This window comes from Thunnus maccoyii, chromosome 4 (genome assembly GCF_910596095.1).
Source record: "Thunnus maccoyii chromosome 4, fThuMac1.1, whole genome shotgun sequence".
Classification (NCBI taxonomy): Eukaryota; Metazoa; Chordata; class Actinopteri; order Scombriformes; family Scombridae; genus Thunnus; species Thunnus maccoyii.
In genome coordinates, this window is record NC_056536.1 from 15,086,253 (window position 1) to 15,106,363 (window position 20,111).

General features: G+C 42.4%; 1 protein-coding gene across 8 annotated transcripts in view; it reads right to left on the reverse strand.

The window, feature by feature from the left end:
* Window positions 1-20,111, reverse strand: part of rerea (arginine-glutamic acid dipeptide (RE) repeats a) — a 132,089-nt gene that overhangs the window by 8,620 nt on the left and 103,358 nt on the right. For all 8 annotated transcript variants that reach the window (XM_042410272.1, XM_042410271.1, XM_042410269.1 and 5 more), the window contains 5 exons: window positions 19,295-19,394; window positions 18,434-18,532; window positions 10,680-10,760; window positions 384-546; window positions 173-265 (listed from right to left, as the gene is read on the reverse strand). In XM_042410272.1, the coding sequence (XP_042266206.1) occupies window positions 173-265; window positions 384-546; window positions 10,680-10,760; window positions 18,434-18,532; window positions 19,295-19,394 (536 nt within the window). The remainder of the gene's footprint in view (window positions 1-172; window positions 266-383; window positions 547-10,679; window positions 10,761-18,433; window positions 18,533-19,294; window positions 19,395-20,111) is intronic.

The following is a 20,111-nucleotide window of genomic DNA, read 5'->3' on the forward strand; positions in this document are numbered from 1 at the left end:
GAGCTGTGGGCTCATGTCTGATTTGATCAAATTAGTCCTGACATCCTCTGATGCCCATCTGTCACACAGCGCTGTGTTGTGCGGGCTCACACTGATCCCAATCAGGACAGGAATAGCCAAGCAAGTCCATATGACGAGAATGAGTGTCTGTATATGAAACACAGCATCTTACTGGTAGTGAAACAGTGGCGGCAAGCGTAGCCCTTCAACTCCTGTTCGCTGTCTTCACTGTCAAAGTCATCTTCACTGGCTGAGCTGAGGTCCACTGGAAGAGAGAAAAAAAAAGAAAAAAGAAAACACTTCACATCATCGCTCTAACACCAGAATATATCAGGTTCCCTCTTTCCTCTCTGACTGCCTTTGAAGGGGTCAAATATACGTACAGAACTCGCTGGAGGGGGGACGTGAGGGAGTGTTGACAGGAGTCGAAGCAGTTCGTGTCTTGATGCGGCGGAAGACGGGTTGGCGGCGGTGTCTGCGGTGGGCTCGACAACTGGCTGCCTCGGGGGTCTTCTTCCAATAGTAGTAGAAGGTAATTAACTCTCCCTGAAAGGAAACACAAAATGAATGCTGTTAAAACAAGCAAATATATCAAAAGAATACAAACAATCTATTTGCAATGAGGAGGCGGCGTCACTATCGACTGCAGAGAGGTGACTGAATTAAAAGGAATTAAGGTTTATTTGCAAAAGTTATTGGAAAATTGGGAAAATGGTCAGAGTGAAATATCTGCAGTTAGGCTGAATAAAATACATTAGCAGTGAGCACAGTATTTCACAGTGAAAGGCCATGGAGTGGGTCACTCCATGCCAGGATTTGTAGCTGGCTGGGCATGTTTGTGCTGCGGCCCTGTCTGTCCCAGGATTAGGCGAGGAGGCTGACTGAATGCAGGGATATTAGGATCAGTGCATTGGTGGCTGCCTGGGTGGCAGGAGCTTGAATGGGAACAAAAGAACATGTCAGGCAGAGCTTTGGCGCTACAAATAGGGAGTGAAATGGCTCCTCGCCCCTTCACTGGAAGAGTCAATTGAACTTTAATCAAACATTCGGAGGGGCGTGCTTGCCAGCGACGAGGCGGATAAATCCAGTGTACAAAAGGCCGCCAGGAAATCAATACCCAACTGAAACATTAACACATGCAATCATGGATCAGAAAGCACTTTGCTGAGGCAGCCTGTGCATATTAACTGCAGCTTTCCGGCCACACTCATAATACACAAGCCTTGAAAATTGGCGACAGGAGTCAGGGACAATTATGTAGTTTCCTGTGGAGCTTTGCCTTTTCTCCCTCGCCATGAACACTCACTTGTTAGTGGTCCTCCACCAGCTCTATAAGAAATTCATGAAGGTGTGGTGTGATTGTTGGGTGAGCAGTAAGTCACCTGTAATCTTTAAAGCCCAGAGGGCACCCATCTACTGTCTAAGGTCTGTTAAACTGCTGTTCAACAAAGCTCCCAGAGTTTAATGGCTATTGATTGTTTTTTTTCTCCACTTCAGCTGAGAAACTTGACAATTAGTCAGCGCATTGCTCTCTAAAATGCATTAACAGCTTTTCAGCAACAGCTTAGCATTTTTTTAATCAAAACGTACCAAAACAAACAATGGCAGGAAGTGATTTGATGAAAATAGCGGACATTTTTAAACGGCTATAAAAAGCTTCTCACTCAACTCTATTTCAGCCTCAAGAGAAAAATAACATCTTAGCAAAGCTGGCCATTTCAAAGTATAATAGACTGGTATTAATCAAAACATAAAGGTAACTGCAGCTTTAATTTCTTATTTCTTATCTTATGAAATGCAAGACTACTTGAGGCTAGTTGATTTCTTGTTGTTTGCTGTGAGAAAACGCAGGTCAGGGATAGGGCAGCGGTTGCTCCTTATCGCTTCGAGAAGTTGTGAGAGTATTTGGCATAAAATAACTTTCTCAATCGCTGCTTTGATTGGCAGAAAACGCTCGACTCAGTGGGCTTAGGCTAGTTTAATAAGATCTCCCTTCATGTGGCTCTTAGGGGAAATTCATGTCTACCAATGCCTGTAGGACTCCATCTTATCAGGCAAAGCAGTGCTGGGAACACTTACTGAGAGTGTCTGAGCTCAATGAAACCTTCTCACATTTCAGGGTAAATTAAGGTGCTGTGCTGTGTTATGGCAAAGCCATTGCTGCAGCGTAAAACTGTCCCAAGCTCCAGAGCTTGGGCTAACTTTTTCAGACCTCAATAGTTTTGCAGATGAGCACATCTGGAGTAGTGGAATGGATACCACGTGCTGGAGCTCAGCAAGGACAAATCAGTAAGACTCTTTAAAATACAAAAAACAGTTGGGCAAAGAAGGAAAGATTTCACTTTTACTTATGGACCATTTACAATCCTTTAAATAACCCTGAAAACCTTTTTTCTGTCTCTGCTCATGACAAGAACAGAGCAGCCAATGATTTTTATATCATCATATCAGTTAAAAGCTCTGGCATGTTGCCATGTGTTTGTATGTCTACTTCAGGTAACTGAACTTTCTAGTCTTTTCCTGTGCGCCTCCCTCTTCAGTCTGGCCAGCCAGTTGGGAAGGCGAGGGCGCAGGTGCTGACTGAGGGAAGGCAGGCGTCCTGATGTGAAATCTAATTGAAATGTGCAGATCAAAAGTGTCGAGTGGTGCCGAGCGCTGGCTTTGCTCTGTGCTTAATGACTGTTCTCAGCAGTGCCTCTCTGCCTCCTCGCTGCAGGCTGACAACTACACGGCTTCAACAACAGCTTGGCAGACACAGGGAAAGGTCACCCTGCCTCTCCATCACTTACACTGTGTCAAGTACCATTGCATTAGGCAGGGGCTAATGAAAACATTAACTTGGGCTTTTGAATGGGAATTAACAGGTGCACTGATGAGCTGGTGCAGCTGCAACAAAAGAAGAGCAAATTTAGAGTGAATTTATTAAGTTGAAAAGTTATTTCTGATAAAGACTACAAGAAAAAAAAGTGCTATGAGCCTCCATGAAAAATAAATACTGCAAAACATAAAATCCTTTTTGTAATGTTTGGTAAAGATTATGCCTTTACAAGCACCAATTTTGAATAGTCATGTTGACAAAGGAAAGATAGATGTCTGTAAGACTTTCAAAGAGGAGAAGAGTTATATATGATGTCTGTGAGAGCAGTGAAGTCGTAGATGAACATGGCATTCCTGTGGTTGAGAGGCGCTTCGTGCTCTGAATTAGCATCAAAGGGAGACTGACAGATTACCTTTCCTGACCCGCCTGCACGTCAAATTTGGTTCCTCTGAAGCCGCATACGTCCGATCTCTCGCACTGACTGTGTACTTTTCTCTATCAAAGTCACTTTGTCATGCTGCCATATACCCACGGCATCACTTCAACTTCCATTACCTTCTGTTTCTTCTCCACGACTGGATGTTTAGCCAGAAAAATTTGCGTGCACTCATTGAGGCTTCTGAGTAAAGTTGCCATTTCTTCATAAAATGAAGACGCCAGCATTACGGAAATAATTTGCAAAAAACCTGCATCTAAGACAGTTCGCTGGGATATGGGTACTTAAAAAAATGGAAATACTTGAAATAGAATTCTAGATTGGCCCTGGCCTCCGCACCATAATTTTCCCCAGTCCACTAAATCACTGCAGAGCGGTACAGAGTGTGCTGCCGCTCCGCAGAACATGAGATAGTGACAACATAAGCTCGGTATTATGAGGCCTTTTAGAATGCTTCCATCTGCAGGAGCTTTCTGGCCGGTGGATTATCCGACAAGGAAAGGGCTTACCCTCCTATCACGACACTAGGGACTTCCATTTCAGTTATTGCCACTTAAAATGGTCTTCTACATACAAATATATGTGTGAAATGGATGTGGGGCTCAAGATTATGTACAACAACGTTTCCTTTACATTGAACCATGGCTAAGAAGTGAAATTACACTTCTGTGGTGATGCATTTTTGACAGTAAATATACTGTAATTGACATGACTAAGTAAAATAATTTGTATTAAGTTAAGCATTTGGGGTATTTATATCAATTCATTCAAACAACATTTTATTTGCAATGTTATCTTGGTGTTCTTTGAGGTCAAGTACAGTTAACACATTTCCTAAAACTTTGTTTTGAAGTATAAGACAACAAGTGATAAAAGTGTGCGGTCAATCTCTGAATACTAGAAAATAAAGTATTTAATTTCCACAACATAATTTCTGATTTGGTCATGGTGTTAAATAGTTTAATTCCATCTCATGTTCCTGTTTGTAAGTATTAGATTCAATGAGGTTTACCATGAAGCCACAGTACACTACAGTATAACTGCTGTCTGAGAGTGCAGGTTGAGGCTGAGTGGGAGTACAGGATCCTCCACTGGGCTCGGTGGTCCTGTGTGCGCGGGCAGGGCTGAGGGCGAGGGCTAAACTCATGTATTTACACCCTCATCCCCTCTCAGGCCCAGGCCTGAACAGATGGTTTCTGTTTTTCCTGGCAGATTTGTGACAGAGCCACAAAAGGCCCCTGCTTTGACATGAAGCCAAACGGTTAAGGCCGTTACTGGCAAGAGCAGGGGAAGGAGGAGAGAACAGGGGAGAGCTGAGGAGGGGGAGGGCCAAGTGTGGAGGAGAGCTGAGAGGGAGGAATAAAGAGCCAGCAGAGGATAACAATGGACAATCAGTGTTGAATCCAACCACAGCCCTTCCTAAAAAAAAAAAAAAAAAAAAAAAAAAAAAAAAAAAATCTCTTGGTAAATAAAAATCTTTGCTAAAAACTTAAGGCAGTTTAGCCACAGCTGAGAGCGCAGAGAGCGAGTGATTTCTGGGTTCTGGTGGCTGATAGTGAGCTGTGTAAACATCCATTAGTGCAGCCTGAACCTGTGCTCCTCCTGTTTCTACCACAATCTGCAGCCGGAGGAGGGAGGATTGCTTCCTGATTCATTTAGGTGAGGTGAAGGGGGACATATTTCTCTGAGCTAAATCAAACCAGGGTTTAATTATGTATGTGCTTGACCCCTGGACTTCATATTCTTCATTGCCTGTGACAGGTTGTACAGTGTATCCTATCATACTCACGCTGACTCTTAACTGTATGGAGTAACTTTTGTAAAAGCTTATGTGGTTAAAAGCAGGTCAGATGTGTATCTGTGGTGCCTACAGGGCCATTTAATATGTTCTGAGGTTACTATGTTATAATATTTCAGTTCCCAAGGCATTTGGCAACTAACATGTAGATAAGTTAAGTTTGCTGCTAGGAGCTGATTTTGGATTAATAAAATAATTCCTAATAAATTAACATTACTACAATAATATATGAAAATATGCCTGCAATCGACAACCTGCCAAGTGGATCCAAGTTAAAATAAATTTTAAAATTTTAAATATTATGGCGGTGTTCTCTTAAGACTGAGTTTTATAAAATTGTTTTAAGGTCTAAAGCTTTTTCTCCTTACTTCTGAAAAGTGGTAGTTTGACATAAAAATGAATTTATCTTTTTAATTAATCTTGTATTGGTGAAGCTACACAATTCAACCTTGTGAAGTTTTTGTTAAATAAAATCCAGAGGTCAAATATTCAAGGTATCAGCCACATGTACTGCATGTAGTTGATTCCAAAATAGACCTACAGCATTGATGCCTCGAAGCCCATCGGCAGACGACAGCGTCTGAATAGTCAAAGGACCTTGGCTGGTGGAGCAGGGTGCATGTGAAAGGCGGTTAAATAGACAGCCGTTCCCTGCTGCGCAGAGCCTTTCTGCCGGAGAATGACTGAATAAGCTCTGCTTTCACAGGTCAGGGATGCACATGCTGAAGAATCAGCACTTGTGTTTTTCCTGCTGTAAGCGCTTTTGCCAGTGAAAGCAGATAGGATGGCAACAGTGCCTTTTTGCTGGAGGGTCGATCCTGCGTGTTCTGCTGATAAGCTAGTCCCCCCCAAAAACCACAACATGAAGCCTACCAAAGAACTCAATTACACAGGGAGCTCTGGCTCTCTGTGCTCCATCTATTAGGCTGAAAGAAAGATTTTGCCTACACTCAGCCCCGCTAAATTGCCTGTGGTCTGCTAAAAGAACATCAATACATACTGGTTGAGCTTCCATCACCCGACAGCGATTCCACTGCCTAAACAAGTTATATCATTTACCAAACACGGTAGCTGTTCTGTCACACACTGACAGCTGCTGCCAACTGGACCAGGCCTCCGTAGTTTGTAGCTGGTTTAATTAGTGTTTCAACCAAAGTATTTATAATCACTCATCCCCAAGGTTCTGGCTGCTGAGCTAAGGACATGGCAATGAATTCAATTTGACGTTTGTACAGATTGTACCGGGGCAAACATCTGCTGTGAGGTTGTGTTGAGAACACTGTTCTCCTGTTGTAAATGACAGGGCCTGGGGGGGCAGAGTGCTCTCTTTTCTCCGAGAGAACGAGGATGCTGTGAGAACGGCTCAGAATATCACCTCCTGGTTGATCTGAGTGCCGGCAAAAACAAGACGTACCGCTCAGGTCACCTATGCCCTCATGTTCTGAAAATTATGACATGCTCTGCACTGTAAATGTCACCTGCCACGATCACATGACAACAATGGACACAAAAATATTAGAGGCTGTTCAGGCAAGACAGAAGTATAACTGAGTCTGTAATATCAACAAACTCACTGACTTCAGTATTAAATTATATTTTTCAAATTATCGCACAGCTATTTGCCATCTGAGGACACTTGTTTGACTTGTAGCTTCACCTGTGTTAGCTTTTCTAACAGAGTGCCACTGCACCTTTCTGTCTTTTTCACCTTCATGCCAAAATAGAGGAGGACACAGCAGCATAAAAACGCCTCAACGAATCAGTTTAACATTTTACTCTTGTTTTTGCTGTCCAGTAAGTTTACACGCCTTGTAGCTCATGTTTTGCTGTGCTGACTGTGTTACTAAAATATAAATAAACTTGCTTTTAAATTTTTTATATCTACATTTTCTCCACGATTTGTTCCAAAGTAACACTAAAATCCAATTAGTCAGCTATGTCACTGATAATGTTAGTTCTGTGCCAATATATGTACTTAAATATTTAAAAGTGGAGCAAAGCAGAGCAGTCACCAGAAAATAAACAACAGGAAGCAGAAATGGAGCCTTAAGGAGGGAAAAACTGATGAACACACACACACACACACACACACACACACACACACACACACACACACACACACACACACACACACACACACACACACACACACACACACACACACACAAGGTTTTTGTTCAATGCTTGTAAATTGTTGAACATTGCTTCATTGATTTTATTAGATTATGGCTGCTGAGTCGTATTGTGAAACATTTTTATGATCTATAAATATATAATAGGCAGATATGTGAATATAAAGTATATAAATTACTTATGTCTGAGCGTTAAATAAATACATTTCTTGTATTTTCATGCAATTTATAATCGCTCTCATAAAACACAGAGACAGGAATTGTACTGCGTACAGTTTCAGACATGAGTTAATGATGCATATTTTACTTTGTGCTACAGCACAGTGAAAGGAACGAGCCTTCTCCCTAAAACACCAGATGTGTTGATATGTTCTTATTTGCACATTAGTATCTTAGGTTAACTGTTTGGACACAGTTCTGTATGGAAATAAGTCGAAGCTTAAACGTCCTAATTTGATCTAATTTTCAACTGTCAATTTCTCAGTTCAGCTGTACAGCAAACAGAGCTGTAGCTGATCCAAATCTGTTCAGCAAATACTGTCTGTTGATATCCTCTAAAACCAGATTTTTATGAAAACCCCTCCAGAGAAAATATTAGGCGTGGAGTTATCTGTGATCTGCCATTTCAGCATATTTAGTTGTTTAAACATTGGAAGCAGCGAGCTCATGTTCCATGACGTCCTCTCTGGAGTGAAGGAAATGGTGGCAGCAAAGCCAGTTGCAGACGGTCAGACGACACACCCACTTCCCCCTCTGGGCCTTTATGTGACTTTATATAAAGCATTCCTGAGTGCTAGTCAGGCCTGGTGTGTTTACACAGCGCTGGGTGCTTACCCTTGGCACTGGCTGTTCGAGCCGTGCTGGCGCTTCAGGGGCAGCGCTGCTAATAGGGGCTAGCGGGAGGAACAGTGAGAGGCAGACACACTGTACTGGACCTCTAGAGCCCTGGATATCAGCCCAAGGGCTTTATGCTCTGCAGTATGGCTCAGCAACAGTGGTCCGACCAGAGCTCAGGGCAGGACATGTTGCAGGGAACACCCGTAGTTGTGCCACATGTTTCTTTTTTGATGGCAAGGCATGCAAGTGGAATAACAGAAATATATGTAATGCGATTTTGATATGGTGGGAAAATCAGTCGTTTCCCAGACCTAAAATATATCTCCAGATATTGTTGTGCTCATGTTCCAGAGATAGGATTTGGGAATGAGCAGGTAGAAAATAAATAGAGCCTTCCTCGGGGTATTGACTGGCACTCGCTCAGTCTTACAGCACAAAAGCAAGTTCAATCATAAGCAAAGAGTTTTTTTTCCCCATGCGACAACCCAGGCTTTTCAGTGTCTATATTGAGCTAACGCCCCACCTTCTTACCCTTCTCCTCCAGTCGCTGTTAACCCTCCCCTCGAGCTCCCATTCATTTTCTCCTCTTTTCATATGTTTAAAGGGCAGTTTATTTTCCATTTGCAGGGGGAAAATTAATCTTTCTCTGCTCTGTGGTGGCGGCAGGCCTAGATCCTGGAGGAGGTCTATTACCTCTCCTGCCAAGTAGACTCCCCCTCCAGGTTGAACTGCATTAATACCTCCTTTATAGCCAATCAACTGGACCAGTCATATATTTCAAAAACCAGTAAAAATAATTGAAGAAACCTCTGTGAGGAAACTGTATTCATACACTTTAATCTCTTATTCAAGAGGTTCAAATTGGTTTTGAGGACTGAAAAATGTAGCACAAAGGAGGTGACACTCAAGAGTTGTTGAGTAAAAACATTACATGATATGTAGGTGTGTTACAGACGCAGGGCTGACACATCTTCGGCTCACGGCAGACAAGGAAATGAAGCAGCGAGAAGTATGACAAACACCTTTGATTTCCCTTTGATGTCTGTGTCAGCAGGAGCAGCCTCGCAGAAACAGCAAGGTCTGCACTGCTTTATGAATCAAAATGCATATCTAAGAATAATTTAACAGCCAAGTCAAAGGTGTGGAGGACTTTGAAGCAACATGTAAATGTACAACATGTTCCATTTATTGCCAGTTACAGCCACGAAAAAAAAAATCTACTATTCCTCAAACTCTTAGATTCAGTTGAGGAAGAGACTGTAGTAAAAATGTAAAAGAGGAACAGTGAAAAGTCTGCGTGTTGGCCGTTTTGTTTTCAATATAATGATGACATTTCATAAGTTAACCGTTGTTAATCATTGCTAGGTCTGGATTTGACCCATTTGTACCGTAAAACAGGTCACACAGTTATTCAGTGATGATTAACACATCGAAGCGTGCACACAATCACCCACACCTTCTGCCAGCGCACATAAATAACACAATAACAAGAGTTCCTTAAAGCTCGACAGATGTTGACTCACTTTGTCTCCATCAATCAATCTTTGTCAGTGACTGGAAAACCATTAAACCGTCAAGAAATAACAATCATAATGCAAGAACGACAAAACGCTGAACTAGTCCTCAAAATACTTAAAAGCTAAATAATCTGTGTTCCAGATGTAAACAAAAAGGGTGTCTGTCATATTCAAAGCACAAGTTTCATCTTTCAATAGAAAGTCTGAAACTTAAAGCAACTAAATCAAAGTTAAATTTATATTTTTGATGCTGTTAATGGTTTGTTTGCATCACTAACGTTTGTCAACATTGGAGTAAAAAAATGCTTTTATTTTCAGCTATGATCAGTTGAGAAAGAAACATAAAAAAGATGATTTTACATCTTTAACTCCGACTCTTTATTTGTGAATATATCTCTAATTTATATGATCAAAAATTATTGATGGGGCCTTTAAATTAAGTACAAGTTATTGTGATCTCAGCTGTGCTTTATAACTGTAGGATTCAACTTAAATATGCCTCTATCACATACTTCAAAACTATTTTGTTTTCCTTTAAAAACACAACTGTTTTGATATGTTATTGTGCTTTTTAATCCTTGTAGAAGCTGTTATGCTGCACTTTGGAGTTAACTACTCTGAAAGTTGGTGTAACAAAAAAAAAACATCTCAAGTGCTGCTATAAAACACAAACATCAGCAGATATCAGCATGCCTGCCTCTCAGACCTGAGATATGCTATAACCACAGTGGCTCACATCACATCTGCACAACTTGTTTACTACTTGCTAACAGTGGGTGCTAATTCATGTTCAGTGTGTCACTTTGAAGGTTTATGTGGCTGCCTGTAAAGTGCATTTAGTCTTTTCTCTTCTCAGGTATAACAAGTGTTTTTTCAGCAAGCCTGAAGGGAGATCTGATAATACTGCAGCACAGTTGTTGGCCGGCAGCACTTACTTCTTATCAATAAGGCCTCTGGTTAAAAACCAGCCATGCTCAAAATATCACACTGAAACCGTACTGCTCGAGCTTTCCGTTAGTTACAAGCAAACCACATGCTCATGATTTTATATACGTTTCGGTACTGCAAAACAAATGACACGCACACACGCACACACACAGAAAAAAAGTTCAACAGTATAGAGAAAAATAAACCATCTTACCGTTTCTTTGTTGGGCAGCAGCTCTTTCCGGATCCTGAAGAAGTTTTTGCCAAACTGTCTCAACCCTTTAATGAAGCGCTTCTGCAATTTTTCACAGAGGAAGAGAGAGAGAGAGAAAAAAAAAGACCAGTTAATATCTCAGAAGTCAGCTAAACTGCGACCGCATAAAGTAACTGGCTAGCACCATGACAAAAAACATTGTTTTCATTTCACTAGTCTGTGGTTGGTGAGGTTTGATGTGTATCTAGAACCCAAAACTCCGGAGCAAACACAGCCATGTCAGGGCAAAAAACGAGAGAGGAAATGACAAGTAAGGTACGGAGAGACGCTGAGATTAAGCTGGTCTTTTCATGTGGAGGGAAAACACAGTCAGACAAACAACAAATCTAAAATAATAAAAAAAAACAAACACCACAAAGCCACAGATGAACGTCTTATTAATCACACAAGTGGAAAAGTTCAAAGTCAAAACCTAAACTTGAGAGTTGAAAACCAAGAAAATGTCTCACTGTGCACCGCTGACAGTTTCCTTTTTTGTCTGCACAATTTGGCATTTACAAAAGCATACAACGTGTCAAAACGTAAAATCGACAAATACACCCTGACAAGAGTGAAACGAGATCGACAGCACAGTGACAGAAATTGCTACTTCATCGGATTTAATCATGACATGGAAACATCTCACCTCAATGAGCACAGAAACGAATAAATACTAAAAAAAGCTCAACAACCTACATATATTTCTTCTCCTTTAAGAGCCACAGACTGCGAGCCATAAAAAGCTGAGGCTGAAAACATTCATAACCAGCGAAGCAGACAACCAACAGATTTACTTTCTTGTTCCAGAGGCGAGCCCCGTTCCTCAGTGATCTCAGCCAACCGTTTCCACCAAGTAACTCCAGCAAAAAGCAGGGAAAAGTCCTCAGGGAGCACGGCACAAATCTCTAAGTCCAGCCACAGGTAAAGGAAAAATTAGGGGGCAAATCCACAGTGTCTCCAACGGTACATCGCTTTTTTTTTCTTCTTTTTTTTTACAAGCAAGAAATAGCTTGTCACTCTCTGCTCTTCCACTACAAAGGGGAAGGCTTTACATGTGATCTTTCTGCAAGGGAGCCTCTGGTTCGCAGCAGGCTGGAAAACCCGGAGTGGAGTCCTGCGCTTCATGTTTGCTCTCATTTCAGCCTCGATCCGCTACGTGCAGGCTTCATGTCACTACCCCCACACAGGAAAACCCAGGCCACCGCTTGTTATTGAGAACTAAACCAAAGCTGCCTGTTTCCTTCAGAGGAGACTACAGCAATCTCTGCATTCAGAGCTTGTGGGTGAACACGCACACAAGAGGCACAAACTCAACTAGCTGCCAGCTGAGAAGGGAGGCAGGCTGATACAATTTGTGTGGAGAAAGGTCTTGGACATGGTGGAAGGGAGACAAGTGAGAAGGAAAACCAGACATGGAGTCTCTCCTGTGTGTCAGGAGTTCATTTTCCATGCCATGTACAGTGCGTTACGTAACCACAGATTGTTTACATACCCAGCTTTGGTGGGGAACAAAGGCCAAATTTACAAAGTAACACAGCCAGCTGCAAAACACAACTGTCTTTTAGGAGAAAAAATTACAGGCCAGAAAGCGAGACCTATCTCAACAACAGGGACGAATGACTGTGTTTAACTCCATTACGCAAACAAACTCAAAAGTCTCAAGTTTTAGAGTTTAACTGTATAATTGTGAGGAACAAAATGTAAAAGTATAAGTTAAACCAGACTAAATAATCAAACATAAGAGGCCCGATTAAAGGCCAGAAAAAAAAAGTTGTGTTGTGCTGACAGCTGAACAAAAAGGCCTGTTGTAAGAGCGGCAGGAGACAGCAGTTCATTTGCATTAATCAGTGTGAAGGTGTAGCGCTTGATTAGCCAGTAGATGGAGCCGTCTCCAACACAAGTGCTCCCCCACATGTGACACCCATCACCAGCCACTCCAGGGGTTAAGAGTGGATTACCATTTGGACTGTCAGTCAAACTTTCACAGAGCTACATAAAACCAGTGGAACGCCACTGCAGAGATTCAGATGATCAACATTACACGGCTTGTTTGACAGGCGATGACAAAACCGGGTAAATATTCGACTGAAATATGAGCTTCAAAAATGCGTGGTGGGGAGGAAAACGAGCAGAAATGCCTGAAGTTGCACAAATATTTGAATAATCTTGAAGTAGAGTTAGTCTAAAAGGATGAGTTTGGATACATTTCCATGATTATTTAATGTCTGTTTAGCAGTGGTGAGGTGAGAGAGCTGTTTCATTACCTGAGACTGTGAACCTGCTATGACGAAAAATCAATTAGACCTGCCCATGCAGCCTGTGTGTCTGCCCTAATTATGTCACCTTAATTATGTTCCCCCAACTGTACTATTTACACAGTCTGTCCATCCGGCTCCAAAGAGAGCTATGTGCGTGCTCCCTCCCTCCCTCCTCCCTTCCGTTTTCTTTCTCTCGCTGGCTCCCTCCTCCCTCTCGGCATGTCGGCTCCAGTTTAAGGCTCTATTTCAGCTGCCTAGGCTCACTGCTCTCCAGCCCAGCTAATAAATCATCCGCCAATCTGCTCCCTGAATCGCTCTGCCCCTGCTCCGATTGCTCCAGCCCTCCGTTGCTAGGCAACACAGCGGCAGAGGAGGGGCTGAAAGAGCCAGAGAGCGAGCGAGAGAGGGAGAGGGAGAGGGAGAGGGAGAGGGAGAGAGAGGAGAGGGATGGTGGAGCGCTACCAAATGGCCATCCGCTGTGCAGAAACAACAGGCTTCTCTCTCTGAGTGTGTTCCAGAGAGCTGGCGCTTTTCACCCGCCCCAAGTTTCCCCTCTCCTTCCCTCAGAGCCTAACAGTGCACTATTGTGAGGCTGGAGAGGAGACAAATAAAAGGAGGAGGAGAATGAGAAAAAATGATTCAATAGGCCATTGTTGTGTGTGCGCACTTCCTGCTTGAGAGCTGATTGTTGGAAGTTGTTAAACTGGTTAAGATAATGCGGACATATGCACAAAGATGGTATCACGATGACAAACAGAGCGCAGGCTCGCTACACGGAACATAATTTTTGCTAAATGTCATTCCTTGAGAACACTGACGCAAGTCGAACCTTCAGAGTGTCCAACAGCAAAACAAAGCCACTTTCACTGAATATGGAGTCATTATACTTGACTTGTTGTTAAAAGCTGACCTTTCTGAGCCTGCTGTGTACAAACCCAAAGGGCCCGAGGATAATCAGTCAGCTATCCAAAACCGAAGAGGGGAAAAAACACTGCTGTCGGGTTATGAAATATCAGCTAGTAATAAGATTGGTCATGGTGTGCAGAGAGGAAATCACGACATGGTAGAAGAAGAAGGGGGAGATGGCAGTGACAGACAGTAGAGTACCCACATCCTCTTCACACTGAAACCATACTTAAAGATACAAATCTATGTTTAGATGTGAAGATGTTAGAGGAGTTTTACGTCAAATCCAGAAAAAGCATTTCAGTAGCTAAAAAAAAATTGCTTTGACAAATCTGAAGACCTGTTTTTATATTTTCCCAAAATATACATGACGATATTCTGCCAACCTCAAGCAGGCAAAGTAACATCCTGTGCTTCCTTTGGCTTGTACTGATACAAAAGGTGACAGGAAATTCCAGCACACACCCATCCTGCCTGCTATTTAGTTACTAAACAACCCTAAAAAGCATTGCTGGCACTGTACCATAATGGTACTAAAATAACCTTCATTGTAGCACACAGAGCTCCCTCTGCAGACGAAAAGCGTCTCATCTAACTTTAAAATAATCTACAGCCTCCAGCGGGGGATGCAGAGCAGCATGTTGTGTTTTATCTGCCTGTGGTGTTTTTGGTCGGGCAGCGTGTCTCAGGTCTGTAGGCTTGTGTTCAACCACTGGGGGGCCGCTACTCTCTCCTCTCCCCTCGTCTTCTTCCTCCCTCCCACCTCGGTGCAGTCGGCGGCCTGCTTCAGTCATCCATCAGCTGAAGACACAGTCGGAGATAAGCCGCGGCACAGTGCAGCTGGCTGAGGAATAGACCTCCCGCCCCACAGCAGTCATAGATCAGCCTCTCTGTCTCTGACATGGCGACACGCAGCGTGACTGCTGCTGCTGCTGCTGTTTCTGATTGTTTATATGGCACCTCCTGTTGGCCGATGCATTATTAGCACCCCTTATCTACAATCAGGCACCACAGCTGCTTCAGGTGAAGAGACTTTCGTTATGTCAGGTTTGCAAAGTGCAAGAACCTTGATGACCTTCACCAAGGCCGAAGGCCGGGCAGGTACGAAGGAATCAGTTTCATGACAAAATTAAAAATTAAAAATAAACTAAAAATAAATAATAAATAACAGTTTTCATAAAAAGCCTTTGACCAACAAAGTACTTTTACATTACTTTCTATTACTGCAGCAAAAGCAATGCCTGTATAGCTTCTAGTTGTTTGTAATGCTGTCTAGTTATCTGTCAACCGCAAATCATGAATATTAACTACTAAAAAGGGGATTTACCACTTTAAAAATTCCACAATCTTACTAGCCACAACTTTTTTTTTTTAATAACTGGGAATGTTTGCAAACGTTTTAATCAAAACCATGTATCTGTACTTGCCCAGAAAGCGTCAGCAGTGGACAGCTACAACTCAGGATTCAGTCATCAGAAACTAGTCATTTAGGAACAATCTGTAACAGGATTTTCCCCCCACTGTCAATAATCACATCCTGTAAACTAATTGTGGTTTCATGCTTTACAACAAGTGGTAAATTTATACAAAGGAGTATTCAGTGTTGCAACGTTATTTCTGTTTCGCAATCAAGCACCCATGGAGAAAACTTCCACAGCAACGAAAAGAAACAACATGTGTGCTTCTAACTTGAAGTGCTTTCTGCTCTTAGTTTAAAAGAGTTTTTTTTATTTTTTGCCGTCGAGACTGTCGCAGAATCAAAAGGATGAAGAAGAGAGTTCTGTGTCGGCAGTAAGTATTGATTTGGCATCTGATAAAACACGCACATAAAACAGGGGTGTAGCGGGATTGCCTCTCTCAGTTAAGTTCAGAAAAAGCAGAAGACTGCTCCATGTCTGACTGTCTGCAACAGCTTCACCCTCCCATAATAACAGATCACATTTTTCCCTTTTCTTGGTGGTTTAAATCCACTCCGGTTGCACCACTCTTCTACACTCACCAGCCCGCTGAGTACACAACAGCTACAAGAAGGTTAGACTGCGCTGTGGAGGTTTCTGGTGAAATATTTATAGTTTTATATTATATTTATTTCACAATGTTTGAGATTCTTCTTTGGTGTAATCTATAGTTGACACCTCACTGATGCATGAAACTGAGTGGTGCTCACATCAAGCTGATGGATTTTCAATTTTTGAAAGTTGTACTAATAATCTCGGGGTGAAAGATTGTTCGGGGGTTGAATGAGCGTCAGGCTGTCAAATCTTTCCGGAGTGAAATAATTTTCTGTGCCTGTGAGAGGACAATAAAAATGAAACAACACTCTGCTTTGCAACGTTGTCACTTCCTCCACAGCTGTAATGAAACTGCTTTCCAATGATCACGGTGGCCGTCTTATCTTTCTGTGGGATGAGTGTGGGGAGAAATTATAAATATTTTTCCAGAGTTGGAGAGTTGAGAGGAGGGTTAGGATTATGTGGCAGCAGCTGCAGGCGGAAAGAGGAGAGGTGGGGTTGGGGTTGAGGGGGGGCAAGTGAAGTCAAAGGGGGGAGGGGAGGGTGACAAGTGACCCTGCAGACAGGCTGATTCTGTCATTTCAGCGGCCCCCGCTGTCACTTTTATTCACATCTTTAAAAGATCGGAGGGGTGGGTGAAAAAAAGAGCAGGCAGGAATAATGAAGCTAGTCCTGGGGGGGGGGAGGAGGAGATGGGAGAGGAAGGAGAGGAGAAGGAAGAAGGAGAGGCAGAGCAAGAAATAAATGAAGAGCAGCAGGGATGGTGTCTGTGAGCGCGTCAAGGTTGGGGCTACATTTACACCTGTCCCTCAAGGCTGCAGGGCTGAAAAGGCACAAGTGGTGATCAGATCACTGGGAGCTGTGTCCTTGGCCCGGCCGGAGTCAAACTACTGCTTCTCCAGGCTGTGGACACTGTGGGGCAGGTGTAGCACAGACAACCCGCTGACCGCCTCCACACACGCAGACAGAAAACACACTCGGCACTGAGCATAGTTTACACCGTGTACTAGATTCCCTGACAGCTCCTCTCCTTCAGTTACATAATGCTGTCTGAACATGACGAAACAACTCTCCAAACGAACAAGAAGTTGCACTGACCAGGTTACAGAATGAATTAAATACGGCTTTATATATATATATATATAAAGGGCTCGGCTGCAGTTCAGTTTGAAAGTCTTTCAGTGGAATTGTATATGTATTGTAATAATATTATTGTGCCACGTTAATAGCAATATTTAACAGTGGATGTATTTTTTTTCATACATTTGATATATTGTGGTAAAAAAATCCTCATAATATTGTGATACTTATTTCAGCCATGTCTCAGAAAAAGACAAATAATAAATAGTCTCTTCATTACTTGCACTGTGTTACTGTTATTTTCTTTACAGATAAATAACACTGTAATGCAGATTCTTGTGTTATTCAAAAAAGCAAAAAATGGAATTACTGTAGAGATCATTTTATTGTCTGAATCAGTTTATTTACAGCTTCTACTGTCGAGTCCCCTCTGTGCTTCTTTGACAAGTGTTTTGTGGTAGACCTGCTGTGGTGGAGTATGGCAATAAAGCCTCCCATCAGCATGCCTGTCCCCCGCTCTGATCATCTTCGCGCAGCATTTTAGCCTGGCGCCAGCAAGCATGCATAAATAAAGGGAACTCATAACTAGTCCACAAAAGGATGGCTGCCTTAATTTGTTGTGATTCGCTGTGGTCCTGCCGTGGGCTTTGGCTTTATTCAAATGTGCCCATCATGTTCAATTACAAGACAAATACACCCCTTCACTTCCACTGGATCCGAGCTACTTGGATTCAAAGCGCAACAAAAGCTGCCAAGCTTTAGCAATACTAAACAATATCAAAGTGCAGAAAGGATGATTCACCCAGGAGGAGGAAAAACACACACACAAAAGAGAGTGAGTGATGGAGCCTTTCTCTAACATCTACATTCAGATCAGTCAGTAGTGTTATCTTTAAAAGGGAGTGGGTATACAAACATGTAGTGCAGTGTGTCATAAAGCATCAAGGCCAAAGCCGCAGCTCTCAGCCGTTTTGACACGGTGTTATCCAGCGCTTTCATTCCCCTCCTACCCGTTCATGATGTAGTGTTTGATCAGGGAGAAGGGCTGCCATTTTCTGATTCCAGCCCTTCAACAGCTGTGGTGAAAATTCACATCTAAATTCAAATGGAGGCTAACATTACCAGCCCTCAATCTTTTCCCTTTCCAGACTTCCTCGCTAAAGATTTATTCTGTGGGTGATAAACAGGATGCAGCTGCTCTTGAGCCTTGGAGGAGCTGGAAACTGACGAGTGTTTTTACTGATGTCTTGTGAGACCAGGCCTGGAGCCCTGTTTTAACTCTCTCTCAACAGCTCCCTCTAAAGACACAAACCAAACCTGACAGACAGCAGGTATCCATACAATACAAACCAAGCAATAACAATAACGCTAGAATAACAACACCAACCGATGTGAATTTATATCCTTTAAATAATTATTTTCAAAGCACAATATCTGTGTTCATGCACTGTTCTCTTACCACTTCATCCTCGGACCAGCACTTCTCTATCAGTTTGGGTACAGGCTTCTTCACCAGGCGCTGGAGAGCTTTGCCTGCATCATAGCTGCTCTCGTGAAGCTGAGGACAACCACACACACATAAAAAAAATAAGCTACACAAATTATAAAACAGATGGATGTATTCAAAGGAACATTTACTAAGGTGCCAGCTGTCTTCACAGTGACACAAAAGGGGCATTTTGAGCTGTATTGACACATTTTATTGAGCTTTTTATTGATATGTCAATACAGATAGATTACACATCCAGGAGTGACTGAAGCATTTACTGAAAATCTCAGCTTGAGCCGCAGCATCAGTAAGAAAGCAAAGATACAAGAACCAGCCTGGATATAAACTACAAAGTGACAAAGGCAATCGCTGCGCGGCTTTAAACCTGGTGTCACATTCAATTGGGTGAAACAGGCATTGCCGGAGCTCTCCCTCTGAGAATAAACAGGCATTACTCATTGGAATTGCAAATACAGAGGAAGGTCGAGAGACAATGACCTGCCCGCTATGTTAATTTTCCAGTTTATAGAGTCGGAATATAAATGCCCTGTTTATGATGATTCTAATCTCCATCTTGTGCTTGATTCCTCGGTATTCATTGTCAAAGTGACGGACAAATCTCTCATTATGCCTAATGTATTGTAAGCCGAGCCTGGGTTTACTACAGGGGGCTACTCTACTGCCTCAGGAGCCTTATCATTGCCCATCACTGCTGAGCTGCATCACGGCTCAGCTTACAGTACAAATCGCTGTGATTCAATATTTCATGTGAGTGTTTTTCTACGATGTGCACCTGAGTTTCTGTGTTAGACTTGTTGCACGGCTACTTACAGTGTTAAGTGCGTTTAATGTAGTGTCATCTCGAGAGGCTGCTAGACACCCGTCTTCTGTTGAGCCTCCGTCACACATCCCTGCAAAGGCAGCCATGCTCCTGTAGACACAACACGGATATGGTCAACATTAAAAATGTCACTGATATCTAGCTACAGAACTGTTTCGTTATCACTTGACTGACTTTAGTGTGTCTGTGTAGGCTGAGCAGGACTTTGACAATAAAAGCTCCCCTCCAGACATGTTTTAAGATATATAAGAACACTCTGCTTGGAAAAGTAAGTTGTTTCTTATATGTTTTTTCATCAAAAATGTACAGTTAACTATTAAAAATTCTTAAAATAACATCTTCTACTTCTTTCTCATTTAAAAAAAAAAACATAATCCATAAATAGGCAAATGTTTTCAGTTTCAAAAGTTTAATGACTGGACAGATGTCTCCTACTTCATTTAACAGTTCATGCTCAGTGTTTGAGCACCGGAGGCTTCAAGTTTCCATCACGACTATAACACTTGTCTAAGTTGCATACTGGACTACGATTGGCTTCAAACTAGTTGTGATGTCACAAATCATGCTCGTAGGGGCACGTCTTAAACTCAGATTTTGGGAGAACACAGAGAAACTTTCCACCTTCAGCAGACTAATTTTAAAAACATCCTTCTAGTGTCAAACTCTAGACATATATATCATTCTGCACAGTGAAGGTTAAACAAATTTGGGAGTGGAGGCAGACTTCAAGCATGTTTTCATGCACATATATACAAATGCAGCACGATATGTGTCTGTGTAATTCGGGTGAGCATGTAAACAAATATG